Source organism: Octodon degus, unplaced genomic scaffold, assembly GCF_000260255.1.
Source record: "Octodon degus isolate 3935 unplaced genomic scaffold, OctDeg1.0 scaffold00004, whole genome shotgun sequence".
Classification (NCBI taxonomy): Eukaryota; Metazoa; Chordata; class Mammalia; order Rodentia; family Octodontidae; genus Octodon; species Octodon degus.
In genome coordinates this window covers 22,671,608-22,694,029 of record NW_004524580.1, presented here as the reverse complement: position 1 = coordinate 22,694,029, position 22,422 = coordinate 22,671,608, and the positions used below count along the sequence as shown (strand labels likewise).

General features: G+C 46.4%; 1 protein-coding gene across 1 annotated transcript in view; it reads right to left on the bottom strand.

Moving 5' to 3' along the window:
* The window catches only part of Plxnc1 (plexin C1), a gene marked incomplete at its 5' end in the record, with an annotated part of 142,047 nt that overhangs the window by 113,101 nt on the left and 6,524 nt on the right, over positions 1 to 22,422 (bottom strand). Inside the window, one exon of the mRNA XM_004623905.2 lies at positions 8,597 to 8,737. Coding sequence (XP_004623962.1) covers positions 8,597 to 8,737 — 141 coding nt within the window. The remainder of the gene's footprint in view (positions 1 to 8,596; positions 8,738 to 22,422) is intronic.

The window sequence follows — 22,422 nt, the reverse complement described above, 5'->3', positions numbered from 1 at the left end:
AGAGCTGGTACGTATACATATTGCATCTTAGTCCTTTTTACTTCCCCTTCCAGCTTCTCCTCCCTTCCCTATCTATCCTTGAATCCACTTCCTATCTGCAAAAGTCTACCTCTCTGTTTCTTATCATCTATCTTTTATTTTGTTCTTTATTTATACTCTGAGTTTGAGCTATTTAAATTCTATGTCTGATTTATTTTGCTTATCATTATGGTCTCAGGGTGCATGCATTTTGGAATGTGGATTTTTACAAGAGGAAAAACAGGGAACTACTATTTAAAAACATTGACTGAAATATTCCCAAGTGCTGCTCCAGAGAAGAAAGCCTGCTGCCTTGGCTCCTTTTTGGGAATTCATCATGCTAAAAGCATGGTGTTACCACCTATGCCACATTCTTGGCAATAAAGGTGAACTGAATCTGACTCTTTAGCTGGTAATTTACTTAAATCTTCACTTAGCATCAAGAAGCAAAAAGGGTTGAGGAACAAGCTAAATGATACCACAAGGAAGCAGAAAGCCAAATCCATAAAGTAAAACATTCTGTAAGACAAAGGATTTAGTTTTCAGTAAGTCAGTGACAGAAAATAAAAGTGTAAAGGAGGAGAAACTACTGTGGATAATAGAGATGGAGCCACTAAGTGTGGTTCAGACAGCAATTTGAACAAAATAAGTTGAAGTGTGTTTTTGGGTCAAGCAGAAACATAGTTATATAGAATGGATAGTGAATAAGCCTAAGAAATTACTAATAACTGTTAGTTATGACATTGGCATTATGACTACAGTTACCTAAGCAAATGATCATTTTTAGAGACATATAGTTAAATCAAGACATAATTTAGAAAGCATCACCAGGTATCTATTTTCCATGAATTAAGAGCTACACTGCAGTTTTTACTCGGGATTCACATTATTTACTATGGCAGTATGCTTGATGTGGAATGGGTAATTGGAAAGATCTAGTTTGCAACATTGCCTTACTTGCTTGATATCCTGGAGGTGAGGCATGAGCATTCTAAAACTCTGAATTAGGATAGGGAAGCCTTTCTTTCTTGCATTTTAAAAAAAGTTCCAAGGGGTCAGGGAGATGGCTCAGTAGAATAAGCGCTTGCCTGGCAAGTGCAAGGGCCTGAGTTCAATCTCTAGTGTTCCAAGGGGTAGGTAGCATGTGCCAGTATTTACCAGTAGGTTTTCAGAACAAACCATGTAGCATGGTCTGAATGGAAAGCAGAAGCATGTCCTACTCACTATAGATGCTGAGTTTAAACATGCATGTTTCCTCTGTGGTGGAGGTAGGCCTCTTGGAGAGCTGTACAACACTGTCTATCCACCTTTTAAAGCACATGTTCTTGGACCCTGCAGCTCCTCATATGTATATGAACAATATGTAATTATTGCAGCATTTTGTGTTATAAACAGAAAGCGGAAACAACCTAAATGTCCAAGTTATAGCATAAACAATGGAGTATTATTAGCCAAAAAATATCTGAAGGCCCTATGTAGCATCTATTATGTTTTACATTATATTATGTACACACATATAAATATAAGTTATATAGATATAAATATATAATAAATATATGTTTAGAGTGTTATGTGCTTAATAGGAGAGAGAATATTTCCCCCGTTTTGCTTGTAGACATGTATTATAAACTCTCTCTGGAAAATACACATCAAATTGCTATCATTGGTTGTCCTGGAAGTCAAGAATGGGTGGCTTTCACAGTTTGCTTTCTTGACTCTTTTGAGTTTGGACAATTTCATTGTATTGCGTTTTTAAAAAAGATATAGAGCTTAAACTTAAACATGTTTTGGGGTGAGTGGGTCAATATGCTTTTGTTTGTGCTAAGTTATTCAAAGAAGAATCTGCATAACCAGAGGACAAGAGAAAGTCTTCCTTTTCATCTTGAAAGTTGGAGTTGGAGGTTTGGGGGCTAGAGTGGGGACCTCTGTGGACCCCAGAGTCTCTCACAGGACTACAGCACACGTTTCTATTGACGTCATCTCTCATCTGGCCCCAGTACAGCCCACGGCACCCATGGAACTCTTGGATACTTTTTTTTTTTTTTCTTTTTTGCAGAATTGGGGATTAAACTCAGGCCCTCATACTTGCCAGGCAAGCACGTATTTTACTGAGCCATCTCCCTGGCCCACTCTTGGATATCCTAACTGTAGAATTCTTGAGCACAACCACACAGAGAAGCAAGCCAGGCTAGAGCAAGGGGAATGCTTAGCTGGGTGGCCTTGAAGAAAAGAATACCATCAGGGAAGCTGCGCAGGAAGGAACCATGAGTCACAGAACCCAAAATCGGTTGAACTTGGCATAAGAGAAACTTTGTCCAATTCACATGCTCCTTGGGCATGATGTAGGTTTTTACTTCTTGCTTCTAGCATACGACCTTAATATAGAACTAATCTAATGTCACTTGGAGCCTGCTCCATGAGCATCTTCACGTGATCCTTCATCCTCCAACTGTCACCTCCTCTGAGAAGCATTCCCTGATCACCTCTTCACTGCACCCCTCTACTCAGCAAGGCATATTCCTAGCACGCATCACTGTCTGAAAAGGCTTTATCGCTGGATAATTAATCACCTCGTCACCTGTCTTCTCTGCCCCCAGAAGACTGGGGTGGGGGGGGCTTGTCTGTTTTGTTCACCTCTGTGTCCTCCATACCCAGACCAGTGCCTGGCACAAAAAAAGGCTCCCAACAAATGTTTATTAAATGAAAAGCTGCTCTAAGAGCCTTCAAGATTTTATAAGGCTTTGCACATTCTTCCAGTGGAAGCCTGTGCAGAAAACAAATTTTTCCCCGGTGGAGAATTTCCGTTCATGTCAACATATTGTTTCTGTTGACATCTTCCTGAAGCCTCATGGTACGCTATTAACTAGCCCTGGGATTTCTGTGGCATACAAAACTCCCCAAGTCTATTATGGAAATTAACTGAATGACTTCCACATTGTGCAGGTGGGTGCAGACAGCTCCACATCACCCATGAGGAGAAAACTACAGTGAGGAAGGAAAGGGGAGACAAATGAGATGAAAGTCTATTTTTTTCCCCTATGATTACAATTAAACGGAAAAGCCAAGGGTGTTTAAAGAGTTAAGTTATTTTAGGCCAAATTTATTTTCCTATGCCTCATTCTGTGGAGCTAACCAGTTGAACAGCAAACAAGCCAATTCTCTCATGGATTGTTTTTTCCATAAACAGAGAAATGCAAGGAAGAAGATTTAAATTATACACACACACACACACACACACACACACACACGAGCACATGCATACATGCCTACACATGGAGGAAAAAGTGAATTATCTAGTAGCATTTAATGTGCCTTACTAGTTATGTGCCTTACTAGTTATGTGCCTTACTAGTAGTTCCAATCTACTTTTCTTTAAAGTAAGTGGTAGAGAAGCAGACCGTCTGATATGCATGTTCTAGACTTGTCGATCACATCAGAATAGCCATCCCAAACTGGGGGTCCCTGTAAGCTGTCAAAGTGGACTGGAGGAGTGGGCTTGGCCACGAAACACGCCGCTTTCCTGATGCTGTGGAGAGCCAACCATGGAGCCCATTTCCAAGTTCTGTTAGTTCTGGATGTTTTTACTTCTGTCCTCCAGTCACTGGCCCCCAACCCTCATGTTTCCAGCTCTAGGTCCTGTCCTGGATTCCCTCGAGCCTCTTTTTTTCCCCTCATTTTTACATTCTGTGGGAGTACAAACAGAATGCTGTTGTAACATATTTTGTATTTTCTCTTAATGTTCAACTGTAAACTTTAATAACTAGAGTCAAGGAAGACTCCTCTGGTATTTTACAGTTAAGCTTTGGGTTGAATTCAGAAAGAACATTCTGGAATGAGCTTAATTTCCTTCATGGTTTGGGAAAATGAAATCCATTTAGAAAAAAAGAATTTTGAGGGCCACCTAGGTAGCAGTTCTAATTCAAAGCATTGCACAGTTCCCTTCTGCTGGACATGGGGACCAGGCATGATAAAGCCTCCTGCACCCCGAGCTTACATCAGTGAAAAGGATGCCAGGGAGACACTAGCTGGGGCCATTCAAAAAACAAATCAACCTGAGAAGAAACAGAATTCCTACTTCTCCTCAAAAGAAGCCAACTGGGGGTAAACTGGGGCCCAAAGGGGGTACAGAGGTTCCCATGAGCCACGCAAAGCCCAAGGGAAGAGAACTCAGAAAGCTGGCCCCAAAGAGAAACCAAGAACCATGGAAGCCATGGCTCCTTCTCAGGCAATCTCAATACTTGCGTCATAAAATCAGCCACATACCATGATATCAGATTTTAAAAAAAGTTTAAAACCAGATCCAGGAACTCCCCCGAGCTCCTTTAGACTACATCTTAACTGTTAATGCAAGTGAGCAGGGGATAGAAGCCTGGGCTCTAGGGACGGATTGCTTTGGTTCTAATCACCTAGACCAAACCAGGAATGCTCTCTAAGCCTCAGGTTTCTTCACCGGTCAGAGTCCTGACTCCTGCAGATGAAGCAGGCTAAGACGCTGGGCCTATGCTGGGCACACAGTGAGAGCTCAGAAGTGTGGACTATTACCATTCTTCACCCACCGCCTCTTATCTTTTATGCTTACAAGAAAGGTTAATGGGCATGCATGAAGTGGCGCATTTCCAATTTAATGCGTAGCCCCTTATTACTTATTTGATCACTTAGAAAAGCTCAAAATATTCCACGCTGCTCTTGAGATGAGGACAGTCTTCTGCATGGAACAGGGTCAGTGCAAAGGAATCCAAACCACACAAAAGCCTGCGCCACCACCGGGAGGAAGACACGGGTTGATTTCAGAAGGCGTACACTGTGTGTCACGTGTAGTGCGGATCCCCACAAGCAGAGTTCAGAGTGACCACGCTTCTCAGCTGGTCTCAGGGAAGATGCTGACAACGGAAAAATTACTCCATGTAACCACCTCTAGAAAGGAAGTAAAATAGGGAAATAACCAGGGTGGCGGGGGAGAGACAGACATGACGTGTGTCATGAGCCCAGAGCCACCTGTGGATAAAATTAGAGGCCAGCACACTTTAAGTTTGAAATTCTTTCAGTTTCTCTAAAACTCTTATTGAGGGGCTTGGGCCCTCAAAGCCGGAGGAGGAAAGGACAGGCACCAGCACAGCACAATGCCCACAGGTCATCAGGAAAACCCTACCTTTGGAGGGAGGGATGTCTTCCTCGGAAAAAAAGAGTGCATTTTAAACGCCCTTTGCAGACTGAGCCGATATCTCAGCTCAAGTTCAAAATGATGTTCCCACGTAAGAGAACATGATACAGCTATTTAAAAATACTGTTTACAAAGGGTTTGCAAGTAGCATTTTAATAGAACCCTCTTGCCTCATTAACTGAAGAAAAGAAGGGTGCAAAATTGGATAGAGTCTGACCTCAAGTACGCAAAAAAAGAATCCAAAATGCTGACAGCGGTTGCCTCTCCATGACGCAATTAAGGATAATTTTTCCTTTGCCTTCTTATCCCCCGCTACTCTGCAACTCTCTACGTGAGCACACAGCACTTTCACTAGGAGGAAAGAAGTATTTAAATAATGTGAGGTTTAAAATGGCACCAAATTATATTAAAAATCCATGAGGTTTGCAGAGATTTAAGGAGTCGGAGTTTTATTGGTTGTGGTAAAAAATAACAGCCACCAGCACCGGGCGCTGCTTCCTGTCTCTCATCCAGCTGGGCACATGCTACGGTGCCTGATGTGTGTCAAAATGCTGAGGACCCTTGATCACTAAGAAGCTGATGAGTCAGGCCGGGGTGATCTGAGCCCTCTTTCTTCTTCTCCTCCCCCATCTGCATTGGGCTGGGTTTTGTTGTTTTACTGCTCATTAGTACCTCCACACTGTAGCTTAGAAGCCAAGCTTGTGTCTATCAATGTTCGTCTTTTCTAACAGCTCTAGTGACAAGTCTGGCAAGGGAGAGGCATGAAGCTTTTGAATAAAAGGATCTGGGGATTAACTGTGGCTTCCAAGTCAGCGGCACAGTCCTGGGTCTTCGGGTCTCCAGGTAATTTCAGGAGCTACACCCAAGAATCTGTGCCTGGACACAAGGAACTGCAGGGCTCTCCTGGTGAGATGGGAACTAAGCCTGCTGATTTATCTCTCATAGCCTCCTCTGTGGGGAGCTGGAGGACAGTGAAGGTAGGATGCTCATGCAGTGTTTGTTCCCTCAGTCACCTGGTCAGCCTTCTCTGACTCTTCCTTGAGCTTCTAGGAATGCTGAGGTACCCCAGGAGCATGGGGACCCAACTGCATGCCTCCTATTGGCTCCCTGAGTCTCAAGGGGGTATAACCAGGTCCCAGGACAGAGGCTGCAAAGTCTGTGTGACATGGTGCCACTAGTGCAGTCTCAAGTTGCTCAGGACTAAAATCCTTGTTCTGCCCCAATGTGACCCTGACCTTGGGCTGGTTGCTCAGTGTGACCAGGTCTTGGTTTCCTCCTCTGTAACATGGAAGTAGCAGGACTGACTCTCAGGGAGGCGGAGAGGGCTCAGATAGTAGAAGTGGAGTGCCTGGCACACAGGAAGCGGTACCAATATCAACAGTTACAAAACAAACATAAAGCCTACATGCCCTTCTTACTCAAAATCTAAAATCAAGGCCACTGCCATGGCTTCTGGGGATGCCCCACACAGGGCCAGGAGAGACAGTGAGGCTTCACCCAGCTACTCCTCCTCGGCAGCGTGTGGCTGCAGCTCTGTCCCACTTTCCAGTCCCCAACATGACTGAAACCCAGCCAGCTAGGCACAAATAGCTGGGGTGAACCCATGGGATGGGCACGCCCAGGATGCCCCACAGGACGCCATTTATAGCCAGTGTTCCCTCACCTCCAATTCACCATGTAAGAGTCTGGTTGGCTCAGCTCAGGGGAAACAGTGTTCCTGTCAAAACACGCGTCAAAAATATCCTAAATCTGAAGAGATAATTGGTGGGGAGGCCCAGCAAGGATTGACGGAAACTTCTTCTGCCAGGCTAATGGGTCCAATCAGCCTGACCAGCTTGGTGTGGCTACAGACGTCACCGAGAGACGCCTGCCGCATGACTGATGAGTCTTTACCTTTCCCCGGGAAACAAAGCCAGCACAACAGGAAAGATGATCAATGTATATTTTAAAAGAACGTGTATACAAACAAACTCCCTCCCATATGTTACTGGGTTTCCTCCAAAGGAAACAGATTAAATCAAATGCCTACCAGGCACTCGGCACCGTATCAGGCTGTAGCAACTCCTGGCCCCATTCTCGGAAAGCTTAACATCAAGTTGGGAAGGGTGGACAAATGTGAGAGGCAAAGGTTAAGTATCAAAGCAAGACATCTGCAATGAGCCAGAAGAATGGAGCAGATCATGAGGGTGCCAGGACACAGGGCAGAGCACGCGCACCCCACGGGGTGGGTTTCGAGCTGGGCCAAAACACAAACACAGTACACAGTGCGCAGGAGAGCACAGCAAAGAAAGCAAGCATTCCAGGCGGAGAGGACAGTGCGGGCAGAAGTATGGAAACAGTACTGCACGGTGCACGCTGCAAGAACAGCGAGGAAGAGGCAGTTGGTGCACAGAAGACAGAAGCAGAGACCGTCAGAAGAGGAAGGGGCTTTTCTGGGAGTGGCTAGAACCATTTCATTCTGCGGATAAGGCAAGGGAGGCTCAGAGAGGTTCAGCAAACTGCCCCAGAGTCACATAGCTAGTCATAAGTTGGAAAGACAGATCTGTCACTGTCCAATTAAGAATCTGAGCTGAGGGCCAAATGACTGGCTGTAGAGAGACCAGGGAATGCCATCAGTCTAGGGTGACACACAGTGCAGTTCCCAGCCATGAATGTTGGTGCAGGCCATAGGAGTGTTCGACAGATGTTGATTGGCTGGTGACACTGGTGAACTAGGTAACCTCAGCTGGTGCACCTGGTAGCCCTGATTTTATTTTCTCCACAACCCTAGTGCTCCCCTCCCCAGTGAATAAAAATCTCAACTTGACTGGGGTATATCCATACAGTGGGGAAAAAATAGTCCTATGAGATAAAAGTCAAGGGGAGTCTCAAAGCCTGTTAGATCTCTAACCTCTCCGCGGTATGTGTGGGTACAAAGGGCAGAAAACAAACCCCCTCAGTGGGTGGCAAGTGGGCTGGAGGGAAGGAACACCTGTTTTTTCTTCTTTTCAAGCCCTATAATCTCCCATCGCTTTGAAGTTGTGAGAAATCAGGTGCTTTGTGCATTTCCAGTGTAAAGGACAGAGAACTGAAAGGTTAAATGTCTCAGGCAGGGGAGTCAGGGGAGGAGTGGGGGCTGGACCCCGTTTACCTCAGACAGCAGCGCATGAGTAAGGAGAGGAGCAGAGCTTGGCACATTCCCAGGGTGCTAGTGGTGGAGACTCATGACATGCCGGGGTGGGGGGCAGAAGGGAGGGGCTGTTATGTACAGATATCCAGAATTTCTTCCAGCCCATTTCTGGGAAGCTTTAAGGAACTCACAAAACAATTGGTAGGCATGGTCTTGTGTATCATGTAAGAGCATAAAGAAAAACTTTAAAAGCACAAAATGGATCATGGTTAAAATAAGACATTCGAAGAGGGCACAGGAAAACCAACCTTAAGTAACTGGCCATCTCCAGTCCCCAAGAATAAAACAGTCCTGTTCAATACCACGGTGCCATAAACGGATGTCAGGTCGGAATGGATCAAGGTGGATGATGCGATTGGCTGTACTCTCTCAGGTTGATCCCCTTCTTTCTGAACATGCACACAAACGCACAAATACAAAAAGAGATCATTTTTAACAGCGATACGTCTCATTACAAAATGTCACTCATGACCTTTCAGGAAGGGTCACCTTTGTGGATCCAAATACATTTTTCTTAGGCAAGGTCCCCAGGAGCAACTTCTCAGGGCCCTTATCCGTCCAGTGGCCGAGCTTGCCCACCCCACGGAGCGTGCTTTGTTTACGATGTATCACATGTATTGATTGCCAGCGGTGAGCTCGCCTTCCGCCTAACACTCCCCAGCTGATAGAGGACGCCAGGCCCAGCGCACCGCCAAGAGTGCCCACTGCGCATGGGGAGGGAGTCAGCCTCACACTTGGCTCTTTGCAGGATCCTGCCGCAGTTCACTTGAGCTAGGCCTCGGCTTTGCTGATGGGAACCGCAAACACTTCCCAAGACGTGATTAGGGCCGTATCCCATTGGGTGCTACGATAGATTGGAGGGACCCGGGAGGGACAAAGAAGCAGCTCACAGACAAGGTGAGGAATTCAGAGAGCCACGAGACAGGTGTGGACAGGGGCAGGACCAGCCTCAGAGCAAAAGAGGAAACGAACAGAAGGGCCAGACCTGGAGCCGATGCTAGCAAGGAGACGAACAGGCCTCACTCCCACCCCGCCAGCATGTCAGCTACCAAGGCTTTGAGCGCGTGCAATCACACGCCTGCTCCTGGTCACTAGGTAGAGCCCCTCTTTAAGCCCAGGGCAGAGAAAGTGGCGACCAAAGTGTCGTTTTCCTTTTTGTTTAAGAGGAATGAAGGGCCTCTCGCTGCTTCCTGCCTTCAACCGTAGGAAACGGAGTTTGTTACACAAATCTGCGGAAGATACGGAGCTAGAAAGAGCCGTTGCCGTCTGCAGCGACCGAGCACAGTGTGATAGTGGACTTTATCTGCCGGAGCTGGAGCTGGCTTCCCACCCGAAGGACGGCTTTTAAAGGCATATTTAAGGCCACTTCAAGCAGCAGCATAGCAACTTTCTGGAATGGCCTCGTGAGGGTGCGAGGAGGGGGCGGGGAGGCTGGGACTTATTAACCTCATAATATGATTGCTGACGGTGTTTATGTCTTTCAATTTATGTCCGATTAAATATTCATTATTTTAAAAACTCACCAAGTTTCATTAACATCCAAACTAAATGGATCCAGGGACTAAATTGATTTCTGAAGCCTCTAAAGGGCCGTCGGTATTTCTTTGTGGACGTTGTGCTAAGGGGAGAGACGCTGGCGAGGAGTGTTCCGACGCCCTGATTACTTTTCAAGGGAAAGATGTCATAACCTCAGAGTGACTCATCTGCATCAAATATTCTATAGCAAACTTGGTTTAAGAAGATCTTTGGAAGGCGCATTAGAATTTTTTTTTTTTTTTCCTGTTAAAAGATAGTAGTTTTTAGTCAGGGAAGATGAGGAGCTATCTTTTCAAAATTGAAGTTAAAGAAAAAAATCTCTGTGGGTCTAAGGGCTGGAACAATAGATCACTGTTTAGATAAGGAAAGCCTCATGACTATGAGCAGTAGAAGAAAAATCAAATGACCTTTAAATAATAATAAAAAAAAACCACATCACATATCTTGCTTTAAAATAAAACCAGAATCACTCAAACGTCAGTCTGGCTGACCATGCCTATTTTTTAATTAAATATTTGAGCATCACAGAGAGGCTAACTCAGGGAATTGGATATAACTTCTGTCTGGGCTTCTAGAACGTTCTAATGTCACTATCTTTGGCTGGGAGATATCATTCCCTGTCATCTCATCACATGGAAAGACTAAAGGCTGTAGACTGTGGATCATGCACAAGGACCAAATGGGACAATAGAGTCTCAGGCTGGTATGCAGTAGCTGCTTAAAAACCAAGCCCCATCTGGTGAGCCAAGAACAGTGGTATCACGTGGCCTTTGCTGAGGTGGAAAGAGACATCCTATTTGTGAAAGACTGGCTCCAAATCACAGAGGCAGCTCAGAAGCTGAAAGGGGACAAGGAGAAAATTGGTTCCAAATTACCATGTCACCCAGTCTAGTGTCTCTCTCTGACTTCTGAATGTTCCTCACCAAGTGGAGTTTTTCCAAATGAAGTCCTAGATCAATAGGGCAGGTAAGTAGTACAGCCATTAAATCAACGTTCTCAAACTTGAGGGGCTGATGGTACAGAATGCTGTAAACTGCCTGGGATTCATTTACATTTGAGCTTGGCACTTACTCATGACGAGGTCTATGCAAGGTATTTGTCCCAGTCAGGAAAGGGCTTCAACTGTCTGAAGTGCTTTCTTAACCCGTGATCGGTAGGGTAGTTATGAAGAAGACAGAACAAACGATAATGGTAATAATAATGGTAGCTCTTAGGTATCACTGGGTACTACATGGAATGTATCTGATCATTTTCCCACCAGAGGCCGTATAGGATGGTGAGCCAGACTGCCTGGATTTGTAGCCTGGTCCCGTCATTTCTAGCTAAATAATTTTATGTATAGTAGATAACCTGTCACTCCGTTTTCCCCTCTATCCAACAGAAGTGACGACAGCAGCATTTCTTCTGTCTATTATATGCACTGAATGAGTATACAAACCTCTCAGGACAGCTTGGAAAAGTAACCCCTAATCTATACTTGTTATCATTATTTAGAAACACAAATGCCTGCTGCCAACCCAGGCCAGTTATTCCTTCCTTATTTGCAGAAAGAACTCTACTTTTTTTTTTTTTCAGGAAACCATAAACATAAGTCCAGTGAAAAGCAGGGCTGGCCCACAGCAAATGGCAGCTGCGTCCTCCATAGTTAGGTACAGTCCTTCTCTTCCTCACCCCACACAGCTAAGGGTAACCGTGTCCAGTTCCGGCCAGTGAGATGTAAGACGCTCACGAGAGCGATTGTGGAAATAACTTTTCTCCTTGGTGCAAGAAGGTTCTTGAGGGAAAGCCCGTTTTCTCTGTTCTCTCTTGTCTTCTTTTGGAGTACAGCTGTACGTGGCCACCATGGGTGGGCTGACAGCGGCCATTTTGCTTCCACGAAATTCAAGATGGAGGATGAAAGTCAACATGCAAAGATGGTGCAGGGAAAAGATCAGAGACCCCAGGCTCTTGAGGACATTCCTGAATGGCAGCCCTCCAACCTTTAATATTTTTTTTATTAAGTTATCAATAGATATCATGATTTATGCTACTGTTGATGGGATTTTTCTGTTACTTGAAACCCACCGAGTCACTGTTCAAGAAGTAAGAAGCATAACCTGTTGTACTGGACAGGCTAGAGGACCCGAGCCGTGGTCAGGATTTTGTAGCCAATTATAAGCGAGCCTGGAAAAGAACAGGAAAAAGGAGGCTTGGGCCTTGTGAAAACTCTAGGGGCTGCTATGGCTGAATGGAAATGGATTCTTTTGTGCTGGAAACACACAGAAATGGACAGGTCCCTGTGAGTGTAAAAAAAAAAAAAAAAAAGAGCTTTCTGAATGGCTCTCTTATGCTCATTTCAGCAAATGAAAACAAAAGAAAGACAAGCTCCCATGAAACCTCCTCACAAAAGTGAAGTTAATACCTAGGGAGCCAAGCAGAAAAAGGGGAGAAATAGTAGTCAGCCCCCTGTGTCCAGAAATTATTCTTACTCTTTATTTTTTCCGGCCTATTTTCTATCTTGCCCTTCTCTCCCCTTAGGGCATAATCGTTAATGTTGCTCTCAGCCTATTCTGTCTAGTTTATTATGTGTAATTTATTTCTGAATCCAGCCTCCGCTTGTTCGTCTGTGTGTAACAAGGTTAATGCCTTGTAATGATGCTTTTGCCAGTTCTGCCTTTCATGACAAAATCCAATCTTGATTTAGCTCTAAACCTTGTCTCCCCTTTGGGCTTTCCTGGTTCCTTCAGAGTTGTCATTCTGCTTCTCCTTTCTGCCACAACGGCCGCCTACACTTTTGCCTGCTTGAAGAGGAAACTTTTCTCATTTGGAGGAGAAAGCACTCCTGTCTCCAAAGATGTTTAGGCTGAAAGAATGAGTGCCTGGGGCCCAACACAGGGGCATGTGCCCATGGGCACGCGTGGGTGCGTACGAGGGGGGGGGGGCTTGTCCTGAGGGGAACAATTTGAGCTGATGGCTACTTCACACAACTTTTTGTTGACAACAAACCCTCCCCTGTGGTGCAGCACACTGTTCCCTGCATACCTCCAAGGGTGCTGTAGGAGGCTGAGGCAGGAGGATTCCAAGTTTGAGCTCTACCTGGGCATTTTTGCATCTTGGCGAGACCCTGTTTCAAAATAAAAATAGAAAGGACTAGGGATGAAGCTCAGGGCACAGGCCACCATCATGGACTCTGCCAGTGAGCAGCCTTGCAGCCCTGCTCAGCCATGTGACAGGTGCCAGACTCCAGGAGGCTCAGGCTGGGTGGCCACAGCCATCTGCAGCTTTTGTTAAAGAACCCAGAGGAAATATGCGCCAAAGCAGGACCTCCAAGTGGCTCAGAGGCAGTGGGAGTCAAGCCTTTCATCCACACAGGCCTGAAATGACTCCTCCTCTACGTTGGGATGCTAGGGTTCGTTTGGTTTTCTGTTGCTATTGCTGCTGTTTTTGCAGTACTGGAGACTGAAACTAGAGTCTTCAACCTGAACCATGTCCTCAGCCCTCTGAATGTTTTTGGAAACAGGGTCTCCCTCAGTTGCAAAAATGCCCAGCTGGAGCTCAAACTTGGAATCCTCCTGCCTCAGCCTCCTAGAGGGCTAAAATTATAGGCCTGTGCTACCACACCTGGCTATGTATGTCGGGCTTTCCTTACAAGGCAAGGGCAAATACCAACTGGGTGTTTATCAGCATTTCACTCGTTGATCAAAGCCTGTTTGGGAAAATTAACTTTGCACTCTATCCCACGGGAGGCACATGCTTTGAAGCAGCTTCCCCATCGCCGGCTATTTATTCCTCACTCGGGCTGCTCACAGGTGGGAAGGCTTGGAGGGAGCCCCACACCCAAGCCTGGCCCTGCTCTGCCCTTCTCAGGCCACTGGATTTGGACAAGTGCCCAGAACGCCAATGACCGCAGCTGTGACACTGACAGTCACGCCCATACCCGGCCTCCCAGACCTCCACGAGGCTCACAGCAGCCCACGTGGGTGAAGGCAGTGGGGACAGGATGTCACTTTCTCCCAGCTAGGCAGGGGCAAGCACGACCCCGCCAAGGCAGATGGTGGCTTGGTTAGCTATTCAGGGCCCACTGCTTCTCCCTCTCTGAGGCACCCACCACGGTCAGACTCTGACTGTGCTCCGAGCAGCCCAGATCCCAAGGAAGACCTTCCATGGGGGATTCAATGTACATAGGGGGAGGGGGCCACAAGCGAGGCTGGGGACACCGCTGAGCAGCCCCGGACAGAGAGCATCCGGTGTGCAGGCTGACTCAGGAAGCAGGCAAAGGCCAGACGGACTTTACCGCCCCTGCCCTCCACCTTTCCCCTCCATGGGCCCTGTGCCCTGCTATACCCCTCTGCCCCCTGCCCTAAGACCCACCCTCAAGCCCTCTGTCCTTCCCCTTCCTGCCTCATGTCTCTTGCCCATGCCCCATATCAAAGCCCCCATTCTCTCTCCATGGCAACTTCACCTGTGAAAGTACCACTTAGCTCGGTGTGGTGGTGCAGGCCTGTAATCCCAGCACTGTGGGAGGCTGAGGCAGGACGATGGCAAGGGCAAGGGCAGCCTGGAAAATGTAGTGACTTAGCCAGCTATTTATCAAAAAAAATTTTAATTTTTTTAATCTTTCATTTTTATACTTATTTGGTACAGGGTCTCACTACGCAGCTCACATTTGCAGTAACCTTCCTGTCTCAGCCTCCCCAGTGCTGGAATTATAGGCGTGCATGACCAGTGTCGGTGGCCATATGGTTCACCCAGTGTTCCAGGGTTGGCATGGTGTGCAGTACCAGAGACCAAACCCAGTCCTTGCGTTTGCCAGGCAGGCACTTAGGCCACCGAGCTATCTCCCCAGTCCTGTGCATCCAAAAACGAAAGTGTAGGTAGGAGGAGCTGGGGATGACGCTCAGGGCACGCCATCGGTTCAAGCCCCAGTGCCCAAATGAAACCAAATCAAATTAAACAAACAAACACAACTTGGTTTAAATGATTCCCCAAGACATAAGAATGGTGGATGGCATGAAAACTACATTATTATCCTAGATCCTCAGTACTGAGACTTAGTCTACCAGTGCTAGTCCACAAGGAAGCCACTGATGGCCCAGGTGGCACAGGGTAGCCTTGGCCCCCAATGCCAGCAGTGCCCTCAGCACCCTGACGACCACAGAGCCCATCCCCCACCCCAAACACCCATGTCACCAGGCCCCATTGAGAGACACTGGAACCCATGACATGGCCTCTGATATGCTGAAAAGTGGTTGTGCAGATGTTCCTCCTCTCCAGAGCTCTTCCTCCTCCTCCTGCTCCTCCTCCTCCTCCTCCATGGCACCACCAGCCACACTTACCTCCTCTGTTCCCCTCACCCTCCCATCCAACCCATGCACAATCTCTGCTGAACTTCCGCTGACCTCAAGGGTTCTAACCAGCCCAGTCCTCCACGGAACCTGCTCCTTTTCTGCCTACCACAAGAGACTCCTGGCCTCTCTTTGGAGCCCCCTCTATCTTCCAACCAGTAGTCAGTGTGATCTTTTAAAATATAAAACAAGTCACATTGCTCCCCTGCCTAAAATTCTTCAATTCCTTCCCATTGCCCCTCATGTTCAATCCACGCCTTCCTACACACTCCCTGGGCTACTTCTTCAAATCCATTCCTTGCTACTCTTCCCTTCCTTCACCCTGCTTCAGTTCCCATGGTGCTTCTCTTTCAGAAATATATCTCTTCAACACATTGTAACTTCCTGTCCCAGAGCCTTTGCATAGGCTGCCCCTTCTGGCCCTCATCGCTTTTGCTTTCTCGTGGACTGGTAGTTTTTTGCTTAATTTTTCAAGTTACTTTTTATCTACTCAGACACACATCAGCCTTGTTCTCCCGCTCCCTACGCCAGGGGTTGTTCTGAATCGTAGCACTTCATTTATTGCTTTCAAAGTACTTATAATTACTGATTTTTAAGTGTTATTTATTGTCTGTCTCCCACTAGCCTCTAAGCCCTACAATAGTGTACCTTACACTACACTTCAAATGCAGCCTCCACCTCAGTATCTGGCATGTGGTAAGCTGTCAATAAGTGTTTATTGAATGAATAAATAAGTACATGGATCAATGTTTGAATATTTTCAATCAATATCTCATCAGACAACAATGGCACACCGCTAAGTAGGCCTAATGATTATAGAGGGTAAACACTGGGCATTGGTTCTGCACCGGAAAGCAACAGTAGCCTACCCCATGCTTCCTTTTGCCATGTTTCTTGGGCATCTCAAAACTTATGTCCACAGTTCATTAACAGCTTGTAAGAGAAAGTCCCTGAGTGTCCCCTGTCTCAGTCCACAGATGGGCTACAGATTCAGTGTAGCTAACATGTGAGAAGTAAACAGAATACTTGACATGCTCCAACCAGAGCAGCGGACAATAGCAATGTTCTCTCCCATATAATACAACTTTATGAACGTGACCTAGCATTGTTTCAGCTCTAAAAGAAAAATTGCTGACACTAGCTTGAAAGGGTGGAAAGAACAAAATAATAGGATATTTAGCATAAAATCATATGGGTTTAATTTGAAGCTCAACTACTTCTGAATGGTGTCCTTAAATAGTCATTTATCTTTTTTAAATTTTCTCCATCCATCATCCATTCATCCATCCATCCTATCCTCCATCCATCCATCCTACCATCTATCCATCCATCCATCCATCCATCCACACATCCATCCATCCACACATCCATCCATCCACACATCCATCCATCCTAACATCATCCATCCATCCTACCATCATCCATCCATCCATCCATCCATCCATCCATCCATCCATCCTATCCTCCATCCATCCATCCTACCATCCATCTTACCATCCATCTGTCCATCCACACATTCACATCCCTACATCCATCAATCGTCCCATCCATCCCTCCATCCACCCATCCACACATCCATCCACCCATCCACATCCACACATACATCCATCCACCCTACCATCCATCCTACCACACATCCATCCATCCATCAATCCACTCATCCACACATCCTTCCATCTATCCATCCATCCTATCCTCCAGCAGGTATGGGGCACTTACTTGCTGTTGACCAGCTGCTTGATCTATAAAACACAGATGAGAATAAACTCTCTATTGTCAAAATAAGCCAATCAAGTGCTTTTTGAAACAAAATGAAACACTTTATATTTCAAGTCTTAGTTTCTGAAACACTTGCTAGCAGAAAGGAATGATTAGAGTGGAGGCTCCATTCATATCCTCCCCACAGGGACAGAATTCAGGGAGGAAAAGCAACAGCATTTTCACAAACTCTAACTAAAACAGCATTTCCTTTAAATTTTGGATTCAAGCCATTGTAGTATTAACTGAACCTCTGACTTTGTCTCCAGAAGAAATCAGATATTTTCATATCATTTTATAGTTGCTGCAGATAACTGAAAATATCATTTATGCTCATCTTTACTTTGAAATTATAGTAGTTGCTGCTGTGAGATCTTGCTGTCGAATGTGTTATGATATATCACCATATCTCAAAGTGAAAAAATGTATGTATCTGTATATCTATATAATTGGTGTATTTTGCAATCTATGTTTTATACATTATGCATTAAAAATAATCTGAGAAGGACTCTTCAGGCTGCATCAAAGGTACCCAGCACCAGGGCTCTACAGGGTTGGGAACAGAAATATTGTGAAGCACAGGAGGCTGGCACTAAATGATACCCACAGGAGGCTGGCACTAAATGATACCCACCAGCTCCTCTAGGCGAACCTCTCCTATTGCCCTGGAGAAGCAAGGGTCAGCACTTAGAATCCAGTTTTAAAAGGGGTCATGGATGGAGAAAGGGACCTCAAGAGGCAGCCAGTGAGCAATGATCAGGAACAGCCAGTGAATTAGACAACAGGCTGCTTCAAGCAGGTTGGGGGCAGGGCAGGGGGTGACACAGAGGATTCAGCTGCACTGGAAGGAGTCCCAGGAAACCTCCTTCCCTCTCGCCTCTTGGCTTTACCTTCAAATACAGCTCCTGCGTGGACACCTCTTGGACACGCTCAACGCACCATGCTGTAACCACTGGCTTCCCCACTAGCAGAAGAGCATCTTCTTCCCAGTTCTGAAATCCTGTATTGAAGGCTCCCTCACTGTGCATGAGACAGCAGAGAGCTGACCTGGCCACCTCTTTTCTTTGGTTTGAGTCTGTCCTCCAGAAGTTCACTTGTGGGAAATTGAATCCAAAAAGGTTTGAAGGCAGGATCTCTGGGAGGTCATCCTACTTAGATCAGGTCATGTGGATGGGTCCCTCATCATCGCATGAGTGACTTTTAGGAAGAGAAAGAGAGTTCTGAGCTAGTGCATTTGCAGTCTAACCTCTTCATGGCTTTCATCTTGTTATAATGTAGCAGGATGTCCCTATAGCAGCAAGCCCTACACAAATGCCAGGGCCAAATTTTTGCACTTCCCTGGAACCATAAGCCAAATATACTTCCATTCTTTATAAATTAGCTGGTTTCAGGTATTTTGTCATAGCAACAGGAAACAGACTAAGATACCTATTGAGGCACATATAGCCCACAGAGGCCTCCATGGGTCCAACACAGAGCAGGATCACCTTCTCTTGGGTCACCAACTCTGTACTATATTGTACAAAGCTCATTCATTCCATCCTTCCTTTCCACCTGCCAACCTCTGCTGGGGTCTTCAGTGCTACTTGTGCGTGTTCCTCCATGCTCTGTCACCACTCTCAGCCAAGATGACATATTTCTTGCCTGGGCTCCTGCAGGACTCTGCCCTGGGCTTCTGAGGTGGCCAGAGTTCCCCTCTCTCCCCTCAGGGAAGCCATTTTTTTAGGAATTCTAATGCAATTGCTTCACTTCCCTTCAAAGAGATCCTATGCTTTGGGGATGAAAGGGAGACTCCCTCCCACAGCCCAGGAGCCTGGAAGGATCCTGCTGGTTTCCTTCCTAATACTCTCCCTTGCCCTCCCTCCCAGACCCCACCTGCACTCACCTGGTGCTCTTCCTACTGACCCAATCGGTATACACCCCTAGTTCCAAATCTCCCTGGGGAGCCAATCCCTCTCCCTTCCACGGTCCCTCAGTTTCCTTATCTGTAGAACGGGCACAACCATACTGTCCAACTTATCATGTGATGGTGAGAATTCAATAAGTTACTGTTAGAAAAACTTCTTAGGATGGTAGCTTACAATACATTCTTTTTAAGTTTCAGCTATTTTTTGAATAGAAAAATAAGTATTTGCTAAGTGGTTGTTGTCTTCCCTATTTAAATCTTTTCCCCAAAAAAAAAAAAAAATCTTTTCCCACTTTGCGGGGCACATAATAGCAACTCAAGAAACTGTGTTTGAACCCAGGATGGTCCTGCTACTCAGCCGCTTTGCTTCCTGTCTTCAGCCCAAGGGCTCTTTATAGAACACACTGATGTCTGCTTTGAACCCTGCTGTCAGGGACACCTGCTGCAGCCCTGGTTTTCACACCTTGCTCAGCACAACTGCCTGTGACCTGCAGCAGAGGCAGGCATAGGTGGAAGCAGGGCAGGCGTAGGGCCTGGGAACCTTTCAACTCGCTTCACCCTGTGTCCCCAGCTCCTGGCTACAGTCTCCCTCAGAGCATGGTGAGTTGCTGGCCCTTTACTAAGTATTTATTTTAAAGACAAGGTCTGAAAAGTCTAGAAGTCACTTTATGTGTTAGGAGAAAACATGTCCACCCCTGCCTGGTGCAAGAGCTCTCCACCCTCTGGACCTTCGCCCTCCTCTCCGGAGGCCCTGGCCAGGGGCAGCCGCTCGGGACTCAGAGGCTTATTCACCTTCCCCTGTGCACAAGCTGTCTTTCTCCAGAACTGCCCTTTCTGCCTTCTCCACTTAGCCTCAAGACACAGCTCAAGCGTCGCCACCCTGGTGCCTGCGGGGTCTTCCCAGGCCAAAGGTGGCATCCTTTTGTGGAGCCTCGTGGCATCTGTCCATTACACGTCTCCTGCCCTGAGCACCGCACTGTGTGATTCGCTTTCCTCTCGCTCTTCGCACGATGACCTCCACGTCTGGGCCATAGCTGCCTGCTGCCTGTTTTACGAATGGCCCATGACTAAAGAATGGTATTTACATTTGTGAACAGTTGGGAGCAAATTTTAAAAAGAATCGTTTGTGCCAAGTGAAAATTGTCAGCAACCGGGTGTCAGTGAGCAGAAAGTTTTACTGGAACACAGCCCTGCGGATCACGGGTGCAGAGGTCCACAATTGTGACTCAATGTGACAGGTGGCACCTGGCTTGCAAAGACTAAAATACTGATGCTCTTGCCCTTCGCAGACAACCCTGTGACCCCTGAGTCATGGTGGGGCCAAGGTTTTGGGAGAGGAAAAGGGCCAAATTCCTCTTATAACTTCTTCAAGGAAAACACTACAACTAGTGAAGATGTTACGGGCAGCCGAGTTAGATAGAAATATTATAGGCAGTCAGACAGGGCCAGGTCCTCGAAGGAGATGACACAGAAGACAAGATGCCTTACAACTGTGGGAGGGACGGATGCTCCCGCCGTGGGCCAGACCTAAAGACCAAAGATCAAACAAATGCCGATCTCCCTGAAGATTGGCATCCGAGATTGATCATCACCCTGAGGAAGCCAGAAGAGTCATTAATCTGACTACTACTAGACGGCTACCTGATAAAGTCCTGCTCTACATTCATGCCCTCTTGCTATGTGACTCGCTTTCCCATTTGGTCCTGGACTTAATCAATTTTACCTGAGCAATGGTGCTGTAATCCCATTGGGTGACCATAGTTTTGTCCCACCCCACATCCACCTAGGCGAGTTCCCATGTTCTCCACCTTAGCCCCACATGGTTTTACACAATAAAAGTCCCTGGATGAGACAACTTCCCAGGGTCAACCTGCTCAGGTCCCCCTCCTGTCCCTCTCTTGGACAGGAGCTTTCTTTCCCTCAATAAATATATTCTGTTCATAACCTCCGTTTGCTCCTAAAATTCATTCTTCAGTGTTAGAGAACATGAACTCGATCAGGTCAGGTCAGGAGATCGTTTTTCCCCTGTATCATTTGCAGGTTCCCTGTAGCATTTGGAGGCCACCCACCCGAGATCAGTTTTTCTCCCTGTATCAAAGAGATAGTCAAGTTGATATGAAAATCAACTACAGGAATCATGAATGTAGTTCACAGCTTTATTTACATTCATGACCAAATAAAAATTAGTATTTCATCCTGATAGAAATTTAAAACCAAGAAAACCTCTGAGCACATTTAGTAAAAACTCCAAACTATCTATCCCTATGCTATTCCTACTCCAATGAACAAGCTGGACCCAGTGCCTAAAAAGTGTCCCTAAAGTCATGCTGAGCTTTCTCAGTCCTCATTACATGTTTAGAAACACATGTTCAAAGTCACTTATAACCTGTAAGTGAGGCAGAGATGGCGCCACACTGTCGCAGTCAAGACTCTGGTCTTGACTTAAGGATTTCTAAAGGAATCCACTCACAGTGCTCACTGGGGGCCACGCTGGGTCTGACCCTGAACACAGACCAAGGGCTCAAACTCTGGTGTGAAGGGTGAACTGGACCAGTTCTATCTCTTTCCTAGAAATCTGCGCTAAATAATAGAGAAAGCTATTGCTAGGCAGTGGTAGCCAGTGAAGACGACGGAAAGCCATTACAAGGCAGGTTGGGGGCCGTGGCAGGCTGAGGCCTATTCAGGTGGCATCACTCAGGGGCGGGTTTTTGAGGAAGCAGAGGTCATTTGGGAGCCGGCTGGAGTAAACAGCTGTGCTAAGTCCTAGAAACAGTGCAACCTGGGCCAGGCATCAAGCAGGCCCTGGGCTGAGCTCCTCTGGGCTGCCCAGGATTCAGAAGCATGCTCCAACGCCACAGGCAGCCCCTTCCTACTACCGCTGCTGATCAGGATGGTGGTACTGATAGTCAGTCTACAGTGTTTACTGTGTGTTAAGTTGAGTTCATTCTCTTTAACATTAATCTAAACAGTAATCCTACAAAGCAAATAGGATCCCAGTGAAGAAACTGAAGCATGAAAAGGATACGTAATTCACTCAAGGTTACACGACCAGCAAGTGGCAGCTTTGTTCCCAGTTAACCTGGCTCTAGGACTTTTGCTCCTATTCCTCGGCTACCAGGGAATTCCACGTCTCTGTCCACAGAATCCCTCATACTCTTATGCGAGTTTACTCAAGGGGAGCTTTGCAATCCATTGCTCATGACCCACGTAGAAACTCCTATCAGGACAGATACTGGGAATAACAGGCCCTTGGACAGAACATCTGGTGTGTGGAGTTGGTCCTGGCGTGTGGTTGAGTTAGAAGACTGTAGAAAGTATCCCACCTCACAGAATAAAATGCAAGCAAGTTGTTGTTACACAAGAATGAAAGGGCTGAACTATGACCTATAGGTTTCTGAGACTCAGAGGACAGGCCCAAGTATGTCTTTGAGCAATTAAGAAGGAATAAGGAGGGCCGGGAGATAGATCAGTAGAATAAGCGTTTGCCTGGCAAGCGCAAGTCCTGAGTTCAATCCCTAGTACTGAAAATACAATAAAAAAAGAAGGAGGA